General features: G+C 42.4%; 1 protein-coding gene across 1 annotated transcript; it reads left to right on the top strand.

Annotated features, from left to right (window-relative positions):
- The first annotated feature begins 7,004 nt into the window (after positions 1–7,004).
- Positions 7,005–14,561, top strand: PCTP (phosphatidylcholine transfer protein). Its single transcript, XM_050319381.1, has 6 exons — positions 7,005–7,206; positions 8,870–8,987; positions 12,167–12,246; positions 12,582–12,753; positions 13,420–13,487; positions 13,970–14,561. Exons 1-6 carry the CDS (start codon positions 7,006–7,008, stop codon positions 14,033–14,035), a joined length of 705 nt encoding a protein of 234 aa, XP_050175338.1. The 5' UTR covers position 7,005; the 3' UTR covers positions 14,036–14,561.
- Positions 14,562–18,035: the final 3,474 nt, after the last annotated feature.

Genomic DNA, 18,035 nt, shown 5'->3' with positions numbered 1-18,035 from the left:
TCCACCAACTTCACGTGGGCCAGGATTTCACCCTGTGTGTTGTTAAGAACCACCCAGTGATGGAGATCCTGCCAAGGGTTCATCTGCTCCAGACAAATCAACCAGGAGGTTCTGGAAAAGCTCCACAGCTTTACACAAGGAATTAGCATTTTTTTCCCAGTTTGCTGGTGCTCCCTTCAAATATATCAGCATTTGACCAGAAACAACAACAGAAGCCAACTCTATCCGAGGGGAACTTCATTAGGCCATTAAGTCCAGTCCTTCCTATTCCAGGCAGCAGTGTCAGTAATATCTATCTTTATTAAATTTGCTGAGTTCCACCTCAAACCAACTGGGTTTCCTACCCCTCCTGTTGGAACACTGTGAGATTTATTCTGTTGGTTTCTAGAAACCTCTGTCTTGTTTCTAGCTGCATGGATTCATAGACAATTATACCTGGACAAGTAAGCCTTTGGCTGAAGTCAATGTTCTTTCTTTTGGCAATTAAACCTCTACTGTCCTAAGAGGGATAAATGAGACTATCTCAGGCTTATTTTCAATAATTTTTTCACATGTGGCCCTACCAATATTCTGCATGGAAGTGCAAGTATTTTCCTGTCCTGCCAGAAATACTGACATTTCATAATTTTCCTCTGATTGTTCAGGATGTCTGGATTTTTCTCCAGTATCAGTTTCATTTTTCACTTTGTATCAGAAATTCTTGCTGTTAGCACATGTGTGCATGACCCAAATTTCACCCCAGTCCTATTACATCAGTTCCACTCTAGTCCTTCCAGTGCAGTATTTGGTTCTCCTGCGTTGATAGAGAACCTCCCTCCCATGCTTACACCATCCACAGTTCCATTAGTACATTCTCACTTTTCTATGCCAACTTTGTTACTGAAAGTATTACATAAAAACCTGAAAGTATTACATAAAATAACTCCCAATACTGATTTTTTTTTGAGGAACTAATCTGAAGTACACGTAAACAAGCACTAAATGCTAAACTGGGTTTAGAATACATGTTTCTGCACAAATAGATGTCCTAACAAATAGGTTAGAAAGTCACACTCTGTCCTAGACTTTGTGTAATTGTAAATCCTTTCTGTGAAGCATAAAAGCTGCCATGAAAAGTGATGGGAATGAGGCCTCCTCTAGTGCTGGGAGATCAGTGGGCTCTCCCCTAGAAGGGTGGGTTTGTAGCACTCAGGCACTGAAGGGTCACACACAATTTGGGCACTACCCCTCTGGCCTTTTAAAAAAGGGATGAGTGACTTTCTCTGCCTTTTAAGGTCCTGCTGTGTTCTGAGCACAGCTCTCCAAGGATGTAAGGAAAGAAGGACCAGACAGCAGCACGTTTGGCACCTGTAGAAATTCAGTGCAAACAGCTGAGGAAACTTCAGGGCTGAGCAACAGCTGCAGTGAGGGGTTACAGGTTCACAGATTTGGACTGCCGTGCTTCCATGATACATAGTTCCCCTTTAGGACCTGCCCTAAATGACAAAATCTCCTCCCTGGGGCCTTAACACAGCTGCTTAGAGGGAGGTGCAGCCCCAGAGCTGGGATGATAAGCAAGAAGCCTGTGTGATTCTGGAACCCACGCAGCCCACTGAGAGAGCAGAGTTTTACTCCTAAATTGAGCAATGCTGTTGCTCTGCCGACTCAAACACACTTGCAATACTTCATGGCTTCCTTTGAGTTTCTAACAGTCTCCTGGGCCTTGACAGCACAGCAAACAGTGACTCATTAATCTGGCAAAGTACAACCATTGTGGGCTCCCTATTCAATTAGTTTTTCTTGCCTTTTCCCTAACCCTCCACTGAATTTTCCCTTATTTCATCCCTAAGCCCACACACGGACACAACATGCCAGTTTACTGCATTTACTGAAACTTTCAGAAAGCACTCTTTCAACATGTTTAATACGTTGTAAATTATCCTTACCACGTCGTGCTGTGTGTGTGTTTTGTGACAAGGAATGGAGTCCAAAAGGAGTCCAAAGCCAGTTAAACCAGAGAACCAAATCATTTCACATGAAAGGCTGTAGCTCCCCTCTCATTAACACAGTTCACAGCACAAGGGAGTTCAGCCTGGTTGGTTGATGGCTATGCAAACCACCCACTGGGGGGGTAATCAGGCTCACGAAATGGATGTGCCTACAACGACTGTGAGAAACCTTTCTGGTGACCAAGAATATGGAAAGGAATTTTCTTTGAACTCCATTAGATCCTACCAGTACTTTGGTCAACATCAGTTATCCCACTGTGCATGTGAAACTTTGTTATTGCCCTGCCCAACTTTCACTTAATCTTCCTGCGGTGCTGAAGAGGACAGGACATCTGGAACTGAAAATAATTATTCTTATCTCCTACTGCTTTCATAATTACATGAAGTTCCCATTTGAAGAGCTGCATTCCTTATGTGGACGTGTGCTTTTAATTAGCATAGGGATACACCACACCACCAGAAGTCAAATCCTCAATCTTGCGTAAGTTGGTTACAGAACCTCTGAATCTTTAGCCACCCTGGCAGCTTTCTGGCTAAGCCAGAGGGAAACCTGAGAAGAAACTCCAGGCACTGTAATTTCACCACAACCAGGATTTGTGTTAGAGACTGCTGCAGTAGGATCCAGCAGATTCAGCTGAGATTTCAGTCAGGGTGGGAACAATCTCCTCCCATGGCTCTGCAGAGAGGGCTTCTCTTGCTTTTCCACCTGCACTGAGTACCCCAAAAACTCACAGGGCACAAAGACATGAAGGGAAATGCAGACAAAGAGCTGAAAAAGTGAGTTGTCCAAGCTAGAGGATGGTGTCAAGAGACATTTTCTGTTTTGTTTCCCCACTCTACCAGTAGGTAGGGCACAAAGAGCACACAGTGTTCCCTCCGCACATGGTCAGTCTAATGAACAGGGAGCATTTCAGCCACTTGTTATGGACTCTCCAGCAGTAGAAAGAAAATTTTGAGCTTTAAGCTAAGCTACACAGGCCATTGGCTGAACTACTGCCTGACTGATGAGTCTTTGTCTGTCCTAGACCACTATAATTTATGCAGTCTTTAGATATACTGTATATAGGGAAAATACACAGATTTTCTCCTACATAGTAGATGACTTCTGAGAAATTAACAGTAAGTGAAGTGTCTGATCTAAAGAGTAGTTAAGAAAGAACAAAAAAAGAGGAGTCCAGCATAATGAACATGTATAGTATTGAAAGGCAGAAAAACAGAACTCCAGTTATTTTCTGAACCCTCTTCTATTTGGGTGGAATTCTGTTGAAATGAGATACCAAATACAGATGCAGTCATAGTTTGGGGTTCAATTCAACTCTGTGAAGAAGACCTTTATAAACCACTTAAGACACCTTCTGACAGCTCAAGCAGTGCATGTCTTGTGCTAGTTCTTTGCAAAAGAGGTGATTGTCACTCTGGAAGCCCCTTCCTGCCTAAATACGTAGGAATAAAAAAATGTATATAAAATGTATAAAGATTTTTGGTGTGTTAGACAGGCTGGATTTTCTGCATATTCTAAAGATGTTGAAAAAACAGATTTTCCTTTGACTTATAGAAGAGACGAGAATACAGACTGGCTTACACATACATGGCTGCGTTGGGAGATGCTGTTGTCACTTCTCAGCTCTCTGGATTTAGAATTTTCTTCTTGAAAACTGCAAAAGTCATGAAAGAGTTCGTAAGAAAGGTTTTTACATAATGCAGTTGATAAAACAACAGTAGCAGAAGCTTATAATTGCTCTGGCTGTGTATACTAGAAATACGAATGTGCACACTCTATAAACTGTGTGTTAGGACTGTTCAGCACTTTTGCAAAGTTTTTGGAGTGCACTGAGTAAAATGGAACGACAACAATATGTAAATGTCTGCACAGCAGCTGAATCCATCAAAATCCCACATCTTTAGTTCATCTTCAAGAATTTCTCAAAGTGCACCAGTGCCACACAGAGACAGATGCAGGAAAACACAATATAGCACCCTGCCATACATGGATACCCATGTCCAAAGCACACACTGAAAATCACCTGGGGCCTGAAACATCAGTGTAGTGTTCACTGCTGTTCTCACTTCTGGCCATGTAGCATTTGCTGCTGGGGGAGTTGTCCAGTTTACTGGTTTGGTTCCACACCATAGGATTCAGTGGATTACTCAGCATTGATTTCAGTAGCAGGAAGGTTAGGTGTTAGGGTAGAATTAATACAGATTATTTCCATTCTGAAAAACAGGGGGTGATTTAGGTACATTAATCCCATTGATAGACCAAGTTTCCTTGAGGTATCATTTCCCACGGAGAGCAGCAGCAGCTAAGGAGAATCATAAAATCACAGGATGGTTTGGTCTGGAAGGGACCTTAAAACTCATCTCATTCCAATGCCCTGACATGGGAAGGGACACTTTCCACTAGACCAGGTTGCTCAGAGCCCCATCCAACCTGCTTTGAACACTTCCAGGGATAAAATTAAAACCTTCCCCTACCAGGAGTTCAACCTGGACCCACCTGGATGAAGACCAGGTATCTGAACTGCTAGACCATATGAGAGACTATCCTAAAGCCTGAGAAATAGTAAATAAGGGAGTCAGGTTGTGAGCACTTTTGAAACTCCCACTTCTTGCCCCAGAATGGTAACCCTCTATTTTCATTCAGTTAGGTCCCTGATCCACATGTGGGACTGGGCTGTGCTGTATCTTAGGCTGCCTTTGGTAGCTGTGATGTGAAGTTTGAGTTTGTGTTCCCAGACTCAGCTGCCCCAAAACAGTTGTTATCCCACTGTGTTGGAGCAGAGCTCTAGGAAGTCAGTCTGAACTCACCCCATCCCTACAAGCCACACTACCAAGTAGTGCAGATACCAAAGGTCTTGGGTTCAAACTTTAGCTTATGTCCCTAAGCTAAGGGCAATACATGGACATACAAGTGACAAATAGCAACACTTACTTAAATGTACGTGAAAATAGAAAATAAACTCTCTTTTCAGAACTGTTTGTGCTTTCTCAGTAATCACCACTCCTTATTTACCAAGAAAAAAGGTCACATAGTAATGCTTTTTTTTGAAAGCTTTGGTCCCTGGAGTAGCCTCGTGAGATAAATCTTTTTTTCCATGAAAATGCTGGGGGAGGAGGGAGGGGCCAGGCAGCTGTGCCAACTGACTGATGCCATGTAGACAACCATATAATGCAAGACATTGACCCTAAAACAATAGCCAACGTTGAGCTGTGATCACTTCAGTCCTTTTGCACAAACAAGGCTCCTTAAGGGATCAGGCAATCTCACAGGCACATTTCCTTGCTGCGTGTTAAACATCAGCTCAACTCACAACTCCTCCTGTTCCACACTGGGTCAAAGTCACCTCTGTGCAAACAAAAGCCCTGAGCTCTTTCAGTCTCACAGAGTCCTAGTTCAGAGCAGGAATGGGATGTAAAAGTGAGACAGCAATCTGATAAAATCTTTGAAAAGTAAAGAAATATTTCTGCAAGATAAACTAAATCAGTCTCACCTACAGGCCATTGTCTCATATTCCATTTTAAAGACCAGCTCCTCAGTTGGGTGGGCAGCACAGCTCCACTGGAGGCAACTTAGCCAAGAATTTACTTGTAAGGCTTCAGCCCTAAGAAATGTATTGCCATGATATTTGCAGAACCAGCTAGGCTGACTGAGAGCAATTGTAGTTTACAAAGAACACAAACAAGCCAAAGTATTTATATGTATTGTATAAATATTAGTGATAAAAGGTCGTAACACATGTAAGCATACTACAAAACATAAAAGAACTGAAATGTTTGCCTAGCAGTTTCACTGGGGAGGTGAGAGCAGGTGAGGTATGAGCAGATATTTATCACCATTACTGATACTATTTTATAAAGGTGCTGCAGGTCAAGTTCTGACATCAAATTTACATTCTGGGGGGGAAGTTTGTGAAATACCATCTTGCCTTCTGCCAAAGCTCTCCAAAAGTTTTCTGGACTGTGCAGAGATGATGATCAGCTTGTATGTCCAAAGCAGTCAGCCAGAAATCTTCATGCACTGCTTGCAAACCAATTGACTGGAACTGGAAAGGACAGCTGACATAAGTGAACTCTTTGTCAAAGAGCTCAACCCTTTGGCAGGGAAGCTAGAAAATAGTACATTATTCCAGCCTTGCACAGAGGTTACCACCAAGTACACTGGGCTAGTGCTGCCAGTCAGTAGGTTTGATGACGTCCCATGGCTCAGAGCTGCCTTGTGTTTTATTCTGAAGACACAGTGTTCAGTAGGAATATCTCACAGGAATTAGAAGAATAAAGCTGTAATGAAAACAGATTTACAACTCCCAGGAGAAAACTGGCTTTAACCAGTTACATTTTGAGGGCCTGATGCTTTGTCTGTGTGTGGCAGCCTCACACTGTTATAGGTGGTGTCACACAGCAGGAACCTAAGCAAGATGTGAAGTGTGTCCATCTCAGTGGATTTCTCCTGCCAGGGAGCTCAGCCCAGAGAGAGTTTTCTGTCTCCTTCTATCCTGTGTACCCAGTGCATCCCAGATTGCCATGGGCCAGAGCCCACTGCCCCCTCCTCTTTGCCGAGATGGCTGGGTCTCGGTGGGGTGAGCCAGGGTCACCCCTACCAACCAGCTGTACAGCATTTGTGGGTTCTTTATATATTCTCATTCATACACTCCATAAGGAGAACTGCTTTTTAGAGAGTGAAAAGGTACAAAAACACAAAATAAAAATTAAAGAAAAAAAATACAAAAAAATTACACGTGACCACAGTGTTCAACCTCTATCCTTAGGGAACACCCGAAAGGGAAAACCCTGACCATCACCTTCATGGAATCTGTTCCCGTTCCGGCACCAGGCTGATGACACGCACATTTAAAGCCACCAAACGAGCGGCTGAGACCCCGCAAGAGGCGGGAGCGCACGGAGCACCCTTGCAGGGCAGCGATGCTCCGAACCCGCATCCCCCGGCCCCGCGGGCTGTGCGGGGCGGGCGCGGGGCGGGGCGGCCCGGCCGTGGGCTGTGCCCGCCCGCCCGCCGGGGATGGAGGAGCCACCGGGGATGGAGGAGCCACCGGGGATGGAGGAACCGCCGGGGATGGAGGCGGAGGAGCCGCGGCGCTTCTCGGAGGAGCAGTTCCGTGCCGCCTGCCGGGAGCTGGACCAGCCGGCGCCGGGCGCGGAGGGGCCGTGGCAGCTGCTGGTGGAGACCATGGGCGTGCGGATCTACCGCCTGTTCCACGAGGTGCGCGGGCGGGCTCCCGGAGCGGCCCGGGGGGCGCTGGATGCCCGGGATGGGGGGCCCGGCACGTCCCCGGTGCCCCGCACAGGCCAGGCTGGCGCTGCCGGGCCGGGCTCGGTTTACGCCGGGCTCCCGGGAAGCAGCTTTGTGGGTAATGCCATTAACTGCTGATGGCAAAAGCTGCTCGGCCGCGGTGACCCCTCCGCCCGCGCAGACGGCCGGGGAGCCCGAGGCTTCGCAGGGCTGCGGACAGCTGGGGGCTGCAGGAATTCCCGGTGGAAGGTGCTCCCGGTGGTGGGTGGGAGCAGCCGTGGGCCTGTCGGGGTGTTTGCTGTGCTCTCCCGAGCCCTCTCTGTGTGGTGACGGGAGCTCCGTCCCTGCACACCTGCTCCCGAGCATCTCCCGTGCCAGAGCATCCTCCTGGTCTCCAGGCTTCCGCCTCCCTTCTCGCCTCTCTCCAAAGCTCCCTTCACACTGATTTCCCACCATTCTCCCTCTAAAATCGGGAGGTAGTTCAGGAAGGGTTGAAATTAAATTCCACCCCTTTATGGGGGAATAACTTCAGTAGTTTAGGCTTCTGGAACTGACTTGTAAGTGATTGACAGTGAATGTTTTGTATTCTGATGCAGATTTATGATTTATGAATGACTTTTAAATCCATATATAAATGGAATAAATAATAACATATATTATATTTATATAATATATTATATAGTATATTTATATAATTAATTATATAATATATTATGTAATATATGATACATATTATATATTATATAAATATAAAATATATAATGTAGATACATATATAATATATAATACTATATCATTATATTTTAATAAGATATATTATATTTATACAATATATATAAAATAAATATTTATAATCTATATTTTTAAAACCCATATATAAATACCCTATTTCTTTAGCTCGGTGATCATAGTTTCCTCTCAGCTCCTTACAAACCTGAATTTCATGTGTTCCTTGCGTGGCGACTTTGTATTCTGAAAAATCATTTCAGACATGGTCATGTCAGCAAAAACAGCAAACATACAGGTCTGTGCAAAAGGCAAAGTGGGGTGGGGAAAGCCTCTTTAAAAACACATCACTTCATAGACATTGGAATTTTTTTGGTGATAAATGGTCCCTGTTTACAGTGTGGATGTGGTAACTGGCAGTAGCAAGGCAAGCTTATCAATGAATGCACACAACACAGGCAAGGCTGAAGTATCTACCAGGTATCCATGCAGGAATTAATGTGCTGATGGAGTACAGGGTGCTTCTGAAGCTAAAAAACATTTAGAAGTGTCTGTCTTTTTTTTTTTTTCCCTTTTTTTCTTTTTTTTTTTTTTTTGAAAAGGGGTGTGTGTGTGTAGAAACATGCTCCCTTTGGAAGTACAGATGAAGTAAAAAGGTACTAGTGTAAGGGAAGGAACAGCCATTGTGCAGGGCAGGTCAGCCTGCCTGGGTTTAAACTTTCATGTATAGATCAAAAAGTCGAGAGGTTAAAGACTGAATCTTGCATTGTTTTTTGAAGATTTGCTTTCACAGCTCTTGAGCGTATTTGTAGCTTGTGCTCCACCTAACTTCCTTCAGCTGTTCTCCCTGATGCAGAGTACTTCCCTTTCCTGTGTGACTTTTCCTCTCCCCATTCTGTTTCCACAGCAATCAGGACTTTATGAGTATAAAATCTTTGGTGGTCTTGCTGACTGTCCCCCAGAACTGTGTGCAGATGTCTACATGGACTTAGATTTCAGAAAACAGTGGGATCAGTATGTTAAAGGTAAGCTCATCTAGGCAGTGTAAAAGCCAGCTTTAGTCCACGTGGATTCTTCCCACTAAAGCTTTCCTCAAAGGTACTTTGAAGTTGCTGCATCCAAAGACTTTGGGCCAGACTTCAGTATCTTTTTGGGATAAGGTTGCCCTCTGCAAATATACAAGTAAACACTGATATGGAACAGCTAATGTCTCAACAGCATATGTCTTGCCTCTGGAGTGAATTCTTTCCATGTTGGTTAAAGCATATAATTGGCATCACTGGTTATGCTGGAGCACCTCGTAGCTTCTGATTGTTGTAATTCTTGGGTTAAATTTTAGCAGATGTTCCAGGGAGAAGTGGAGATGGTACCTTCTGAACATCTTCACCTATCACAGTGGAGCAGTGATCACAGAATACCAGGGGTGGGGAAGGGACCTCTGGGATCATCTGGTCCAACCTTCCTCGACAAAAGACAAGATGACCCAGCACCCTGCTCAGCTGAAGTCTTAAAAATGTCTGTTTTGGGGAATCCACCACTTCCCTGGCGAGATTATTTCAATGGCTGATTGTTCTCATTGTGAAACATTTTCCTCTGGTTTGCATCAGTTTGAGGTGTGATGGAATGACTTTCCTGAAAGCATTGGTTGTTCTTGGCACCTTTTACCATCAGGAATGGGTGTATCGAGAGAATAGCTGGTGACTTTGGCTTTTACAGAGAAAGGAATAACTAATTTAGTTGTTTTTATTTAATGTTGTCTTTGGAAAAGGGCATTGAACTTGGATATCCATATGATGTTAAAACATCTTAAGTCAGCAGTTACAAGGTAAGGATTCAGCTGATGCAAGCATCCAGTAATCCATTTATTTTAAAGATGGGGAGCCTTTCCTTTTTAAGCCTGTACTTGGAATCACTTCAAGCCAATAAAACTGAAACATGGTCAAAGTGTTTTGCTAAAAATAGAACGTGCTAAAGCCCAAAGGATTGTTAAATGTTTTGCTTGTTAGGTTTAGGACAGTTCCATGGTGAACTTTTACAGGTAATGCCTGTGGCTGTATTGATACAGAGAACCACATTTGACTCATGCCAGTACTTGATCAAGTTTGAAGTGGTGGTGTCTTCATCAACAAGTCTTATTTGTCAAAATGGTCAGCAGCTTTCTTGTAGCAAAGGCCTCTTTGCCGTTAAAGAAGCAAAAGGAGCCAGACTGGCACTCAACATTATCATACTGGATGTAAAATATTATGTTGAGTTAATTTAGTAGTCCTGAAGTGCCTGTAGGAGAACTCAATCTTTCTTAAACAAACAGCTTTTTTTTTTTTTTTCCAATGACTTCTTAGAGATAAGAAAGGAAGCTGTTGGGGAAGCTACACCCTTAAACTAAAAACTAGATAATGTTGCAGAGCTGACATTTATGTCCTTGCTGACCGTGGTTTGTTCATCTGTGAATTTATACTTGTGCTGGTGCCTTTAAGTCCAGCATTTCAAGAGTTAACATCTGGGAAGGGCATAAACATAACCCAAAGCTTTCCTTCCAGCTTCAAAATTGCCACAAGCCCAACTACTCTTTAACTGTACATATGATGAAATAGTGCCAGCCAACATTTTCAGTGTAGCCTATTTAAGTATGTTTTTTCTCCTTTCACATTTAGGGACAAACCCCAGAAAACTTCCACTGAGAGCCTTCTTGCTCTTTGTATTACTGTTTGTATTCCTTGGTGCTCTTACAGCTGGGCAACAGTGGCAATCCAAAGGAGAGCTCTCTGCTGAACTGCTGGCTGGCATTGCAATAAAAACCTGCCTCTTTATTGAAAAGGCAACTGCTCCTGCGTGGTCCAGAATATCTACAAGATGTGGACAACCTGAGGTCTGGCTTGTGCTGCAGCTGCCAGTTCAGCAGGGAATCTGTGACTAAACTGCAGAGTAGTGATAAAGGAACCAAATGCTTCTGTGGCATGATATAAAATGGGTGGGCCTGACCAATGCTGAAACTCGCTGCTCCTGATTGCAACACTGTCGTGATTGAGATCGTACTTCCCAATAACTTAACAATAATAACTGGCTGTTGGAGCAGCGAGTGCTGCTGTGCCTGTTATGATAGAATGCATTTGTGATCTCGTGTAGTGATGCTAAATGAAATCTGGGTATTGATTAAAATGCACTGAATTCTGCTTTGATCAGAAGCTGTACTTCTAGATCCCCTAGCACTGACAGACTAAAGTGAATACAAATGGGACTTGGCTTACCTAGTCGTGTGCTTTTCCTGGAATTGTGAAGGTACAAAGGTAGATCAGTTAGGTAATAACAGTTTATCAGTTTCTTTAAAACGGTGTCTTAATGCCTTTGAAAAAGGAAAGTCCTGTGGTTAGAAATGAAAGCAAAGTGAATAATCCAATGCTCCAGTGACCTCTGGTGGAAAGCATAATGCTGTGGGTTATTACAACACCAGGTGCTTCCAGTACTGCTGCAGCCTGGAGAAGAGGAGAAGCTGTTTTTGTGGGTGACAGCTGATTTCAGGGCATCCTAACAGAAGCCTGGTTTGGAACATGTTATATAGGGAAACAATCTCCCATCTCTGGCACTGTTCTTGCCTTGGCAATGAGACTATCAGTCTGTTCTGGCCTCCTTTTCAAAAGCACTGAAAGGATGTGGCTGGCTGTGGGCATTAGCTCTAGGGGATGTAGAGCCCCTCAGTTGCCTGTCTGTACTGCTGTGAAATTCCTGATAGCTTTTGGAAGTTTCATTAATCCCTCATGTAAGACCTCCTGAGGTGTTAGAAAGCTGCACTCATCCTAGTTCCATGTTAACTCAGAATAATTTACAAGGATAGTGACGTGCGAATTGTGCAGAATATGCAAGGGAAAAGCTTTGAGGTGGCAAGGCTTTGAATGAGCAAACTGGCTGGAGAGGAATTTCACTCTGCCTCCTCCAGAATTGTTCTGGGTTTTTTTTTTTTCCCACCAAGGAATCCAGTAGCCATAGGAAAACACACCACCTATTTTTGTGTATTTGGTTCCTGAACAACCCTGCTATAGAACTTTTTAATGTCTTCTACTGCTACAACTTTACATACATATCAATTTTGACTTCAGGGTTGCGTGTAAAATGTGCTCATGTCAGAAATCTGAGCAGCTCTTGATGTCATCTATAGTCCTGTTGCAGTAGAAATTCAAAATATCTCACAATCTTCCTCTTTCAACTGTAGAACTGTATGAGAAAACATACGATGGTGAAAAAGTAATCTACTGGGAAGTGAAGTACCCTTTCCCTCTGTCAAACAGAGATGTATCCTTTCAAGCTTTTGTTCCCGTGGCAGTTTTTGTTCCCTGGTCATCCAGGAATCCCAACAATGAGCTGACTCCACTGCTCTGCTGCTCTTGATCTAAGATCTTGCAGTCCTCATGTTAACATGAATATGCACAGTGTGAGGAAGAGCGTGGGTGCCTCTTCCCACACACAACTCGAGCTCACATAGCTGCGTTATTACTCGGCAGGATTGAATCCTGTAGAAGCACGAGCAGTAACTTGAAGGAGCTGCTGTTTGTGATGGAATTCACTTGTCAGTTTCTCACACATCAAGCTGACAGTGTTTTGACGTTCCTCCTCAACTCTGAGCACAGTATGTCTACGTTCGGGAACGTCGGGAGATGGATGTGGATGGGAGGAAGATCTGGGTTGTGTTGGCTCAAAGTGTGTCTGTTCCTCAGTGCCCTGAAAAGCCCGGTATTATCAGAGTTAAAAGCTATAAACAAAGCATGGCAATTGAAAGTGATGGCAAGGCTGGATCTAAAGGTAAGAGGCCAAGAAAATGTGTCACAAGTCATGTAGGAAGAGAATGTGTGGATTAGCAAAATGCATAAAGAAGGGGACTGGAAATTTTAAGCTGAAAACCGTTACAATGAAGTGAATGCACTGAGCCTTGGGAACACTTTAAAATGAATGTAACTTTTGAGAATGTCCAGTGCACTGTGCTACTGTGAAGAATCTTTTATTCAACAGTTGGGCTGGGTAGTTAAGAATAGATTACTGACCATTCTGTTCCCCCATCCCACCCCACCCTCAGCGTGCACTTCTTTTCCTGCCAGCCAGTTCAGTGGGGGAAAGTCTGCTGCAATCTGCTTAACTCAGCAATGATTTGAGTATCATGTTTGACAGATGTAGAGATGAAAGGATTTGCCTGGAGGTTTTCTGCTATCTGAGATTAGTCCTTTAAAAACGTTATTTTATAAAACAGGGTGCCTAAAACGCTTTGCAATAATGTTATGGCTCTGTCAGCTTCACTGGCAATGCTTCACAGTTACTTCACATTCCACTTCAGGACAAGCTGATTTTTTGGTGAAGAATTTAGAGCAGAACAGTTGTACTTGGTGCCTCAGTCCTGCACACCGACAGCTTTTGCTGTGGGGTGTTAGAGCTGGTACTCAGAGAACTTTCTGGTAACTTCTCTCTCCTCTGCAGTCTATATGTACTACTTTGATAATCCTGGTGGCATGATCCCATCGTGGCTGGTCAACTGGGCTGCCAAGGTAAGGGAAGGTTAACACACAGTGATATTTGCTAATCCATTCCAAACAAGGGAGTCACTGCATCCATACCCATCTTCTGCCTGCTGGGTAGAGTTATTTTTTCTGAAATGGATGTATCCACCTTTCTGGCTCTTGCACAGTCCTGTTTTTAGAGTCTCACTATTGTCTGCTCTCATGACAGTAGTACTAATTTATTCTTTTCTTAATTCCTGACGAATTCCTTTGGTTAGCCAGCCAGGTGGGTGGCTGAAAAAATCCATGAGCATACATGAATAGCCTAAAGACAAGCAAACTTCAATAATGCAGTCTGTTCCCAAAGTATTAAAGGAATGCTTTGCTGCTTTGTACCAGATCTTAGAATTGTATCTTAGAACTGTATCTGTTTGGAGGCCTTGATCTATATAATGGGAATTCTCATCTTGCTTATAGTTCTTATTTATTGCATTATGTAAGAATGAACTTTTCCACTTTTCTCTTTACAGAGTGGTGTGCCTGCTTTCTTGAAGGATATACAAAAAGCTTGCCTTAATTATTCTAAGAGAATATAGCTCGAAATTGATCTTAATTCTTCAATTCCAAGAGCTCTGCACTTACAGGAGTGGCTGTTATATATTACACTGGATAAAATCTACCTCTAATATTGGAAAGAATTTTATTTTAGTTGGGTTATGCCTTGAGCTGTATTAGATTCTTTTTCCATCTCCTAGCTGAGGAGCTGGGCACTGACAAGGTAACACCACCATCAGCTGCAGCTTGGGCTTGCTTGCATTTTTAAATTTCATGCTGATCTAAAGACTGAAACTGTAATTTTGGATGGTAATGCCCTAAAAGCTCAACTGAGCAGAAAATCAAATTTCCAGCACCTTTGTGGGAGGTGGGGCAGGGAGTGCATAAAAGATGAGAGGACCTCAATCTCAGGGATTTAAAATATACTGCATTGTTCCTGAATCTAATCCTGTTTCTGGGTAAATCTTGTAGTGGGGTAGCTTTGTCTTGTTAAAAACCAAATGATTGAAATGATTGCCTTTTTACTTTGTGTGAATATTTGCTTCCAATAAATCATTATTTTATCCATGTTCTTGTTCTGTCTGTTGTGTTTAAGAGTGGCCCTGCTGGGCAGGTCACAAATGAGAGGGTGATATCATGGGCTGCTTTTTTTGTTTTTTAAAAGGGTTTTGAAGGAGTAAATTGTATTAGAACTAAGCAATAAAAACGAACAAATCTTTTTAGCAAGATTAGTTTTGCTGATTTTTTTTCCTACTACTCTGTCTTATAACTGCAGATTTAGGAGGAATCCTGATCAGTAAGATAAATAAAGTTGGTGTTTAAGCATCCTACTAATTATTCTCTGCACCTGCCAATGAGCATATTAATTAGGATTATATATATGAACACGAAAAGAGGATGTCATCTGTCTCTGTAGTTCAGTATTCCCTGCATGTTGAGAACCTGTCCATAAACAATTATTCTCATCTGAAATCTGAGTTATAAATGTATCCTGAAATCCTGCTGTGAGGCAGGAACATTTTACATGGGAACAACTCTCCACTGGAAACCTTCATTTCCAGAGTAAGAACTGCATCCTGTGAGTGTTTCAGTGGAATCTGTCACAATAACCAATTATGTTGAAAGGCCTTGAATATACGTAATAATTTTAGCCTTGTGAAAAATTTCCTGCCTTCCTGCTGTGCAACATGTTAAACTGAAAGCTGTTCCTACAGTGTAAGCACAAGTACCTGTAACACTGATATGGGAGTTTGCCTTTATCTGTCCTCACTAGATTTCATGCAAATTTTTATATTTTTCTAAGGCCTGTTTCATCACTGGAGGCACAAGAGATTCTCTGATGGACTTTGTGACACTGCAAGAGTCACTTTTTGCCCCAAGCTTAATTGTCTTATTATTCTTAATCTCTGGAAGAAACTCCTGAGAATTAATCATTTTAATGGATTGTGTTGTTCCTGGAACGACAAGTTTGGGGTTTTTGCAGTTCTGCAATATGTAAGGCCAAGGGTTACTTCTGTGCTGCACATACTTTGAACAGATGCCTGCTGTGAAGTCACAAGGCTCATTGCATTTCTGCCTGAGCATGTCTGGAAAGGTCTGAAGTCTTTCCCTGTTTCACCCTGAGCTGCTGGGGGGGTTTGGCTTTTAATATTCCTAGTGCATATACACCTTCCAAAGCATGATAGAAATTGGATGTAGTTGGCTGGAAATGGATATTTCATATTCAACTGCAACTTGGAGTTATAGTTTAAGAGTAGGTTTTAAATATTTTTATTGAGACCAGGCTACTGCTGTGCATTTTAGAGTTAATGTGTTTTCTCAGCATGGAAGTCGTATAATTGATTTGTACATTTGAGAGGATCCTGCAAAAAGCCAAAATTGCTGGGCCAAGCCATTTACCCTGTGAAAGGCTCATGATGCTGTTCAACTCTTCAAATTAAACCAAGCAGTAGGAACATTCCTCCAGCAGGAAATTACTGTGACACTGGAAGGGCCTTTTGGCTCAGAGTGTGAGGTGGGTATGTGAAAGAGAACATTGCCTTCCACTCATGTTTTTGCTTTTAACATGGGAATAAACTGACCCTTGATAACACTTGAGGTGTGGTTCTAGGAACCATGAAATTCAGAGCTTTATCACTGAATAATGAGCTTGATTAATTCACTACAATGACAGGCAGGCACGTCAGTGATTTAGAAAAATGACTTTAAAATCCATTTGGAACAATTTAGAGATTAAGAATAAACAAGTAATCTGAGGACCCTTTCTGCCAGATCACCAAATGCAGTTACAAGCATCACATTATAGAAATCATTCCCTTGCATAAAATGTGTTTCACAACTATGTGTTTAACCCATCCTCTCTTTCAGACTAGTAACTCTCTATGCTCAATATCTTTGCTAGTAAGTTTGTTGGGAAAATATGACTTGAGTAGAGAACTAATATTTTGTTCTTCACCTTTTTTCTTTAGTCAGTAGATTTCAGAATATTTTATGCCAATAAAAAGGAAATTTTTTTCCACAGTGATCATTATCAGTAATGAACCACATTGCTTTGAGAGACTCTGAAATCTCCATTTTTGGGGATACTCAAAGCTGAGGTGGACACAAGGCCCTGGGCAATTTATCTGACCTTGAAATTAAAGCCAGCTTTCAATTTGGTGCTGCACTGGGCTGTGGGTTGTACCAGATCATGAGATGATCCCATATGTCCTTTCCAAGATGAATTATTATAAGAATTTTAGTATCATTAAATCCAGAAGATTACAGTGTGAATCCTTCTGAGAAGGCAGCATTATTTTCTTTCCAAATGCTGTTATTTAACAGATGGACTTGAACTGAGGTACAGTGAGATGCACAAGGGTATGAAAACCCTATAATCAAGATCTGTATTAGAAACAGGTACATGCACATTTCTGGCAAGATGCTTCTTGTAGGCTGCAGTATTGCTTTAGCTTGTTATTTTAACTAAAATTATTGGTAGGGAATAGGTGAGAAATCTGGGAAATTTAAAATTAAATGAAAGCAGACTTTCTGAATTTTTGCTAGTGAAGGTTAGTATCATAGTGATTGCATTACTGAGTGAAAACATGATGAGTATGTTTGGAAAAGGACAGCAGTACCAGGCAAACTGAGGCTGTGCTGCACACACAGAAGTGTTACTGGTGCCAGTTGTTACTGTTCATTTCCTGTCGCATCCAGCAGCTGCAGATTGTATCTGAAAGGTTAAAAGCTGGGAAAGGATCAACCAGGCAAGGCTGAGATGCAATGAAAAGAGAAGATGAAATGTAGATTTAGGATATCTAAGCATTCCACGATGATCCTCTGGCTTTACCTGAACTGGCATGGCACAGTATTTTTAAGGCCAGAATGCTGAGCCAAGGGGCACTCACTGAATTTTAGCTTTCTGCATGGTGAGATTCTCTTTTTGTCAGATGGGAATATGTACTCAATCACATTTAATTAAAATTCAATTATTATTAAAGGATGTTTGGTGTCAGTAAGTAGAGTCTTCTTCACCAGATCTGGTGCTTGTTACCAGCCTAATTCAACATTTAGGAACAGAAGAAGAAGAACCTTTGTGTTGATTCTGCAGTGGCCTTTCCTCTCCCAGGTCCACTGATGGATATTTCCAATCAACATTTACTGTCACATGCCTTTCCCTTTCCCTTCCCCTTCCATACTGTGTCAACATTTGGGATGAGCCCAAATCCTAGTGTGTGATCTGACCTTCTGACACCGTAGGCCAGTGAGCTACCAACCTGGCCATGCTTCCTGCTCTGCAGTGCAAGCACAAACATCTCTCTCAAGGATCTCCTTCTGCCCATCTATTCTTTTCGTGCCTGTTGCTTTTTACTGTGTTATAAAAATCTTGAATTTGTTCCCAGAATCTCTTGGATCTCTTGATATGTATTTCTGTGGGAATTAGAATTATGTCTTTTGGAATTTGTGACTGTTGAAATAAGATAAATGAGGGGTAAGAATAAAAACTGGACTGAAAAGACAGTACAAAATATGAAATTATGTTGGTCAGCATTAAGCAGC

Source organism: Myiozetetes cayanensis, unplaced genomic scaffold, assembly GCF_022539395.1.
Source record: "Myiozetetes cayanensis isolate MyiCay16 unplaced genomic scaffold, myiCay2020 scf22, whole genome shotgun sequence".
NCBI classification, from domain to species: domain Eukaryota; kingdom Metazoa; phylum Chordata; class Aves; order Passeriformes; family Tyrannidae; genus Myiozetetes; species Myiozetetes cayanensis.
The sequence above is the reverse complement of the archived record's forward strand: the minus strand, read 5'-3'. Positions and strand labels throughout refer to the sequence as shown.

Coding starts and splice junctions, on each gene's coding strand:
- PCTP (XM_050319381.1), top strand. CDS start 7,006: ATGGAGGAGCCACCGGGGATGGAGGAGCCACCGGGGATGGAGGAACCG. Junction 12,247..12,581: donor TCCCTCTGTCAAACAGAGAT/GTATCCTTTCAA, acceptor CTCTGAGCACAG/TATGTCTACGTTCGGGAACG. Junction 12,754..13,419: donor TGGCAAGGCTGGATCTAAAG/GTAAGAGGCCAA, acceptor TCTCCTCTGCAG/TCTATATGTACTACTTTGAT.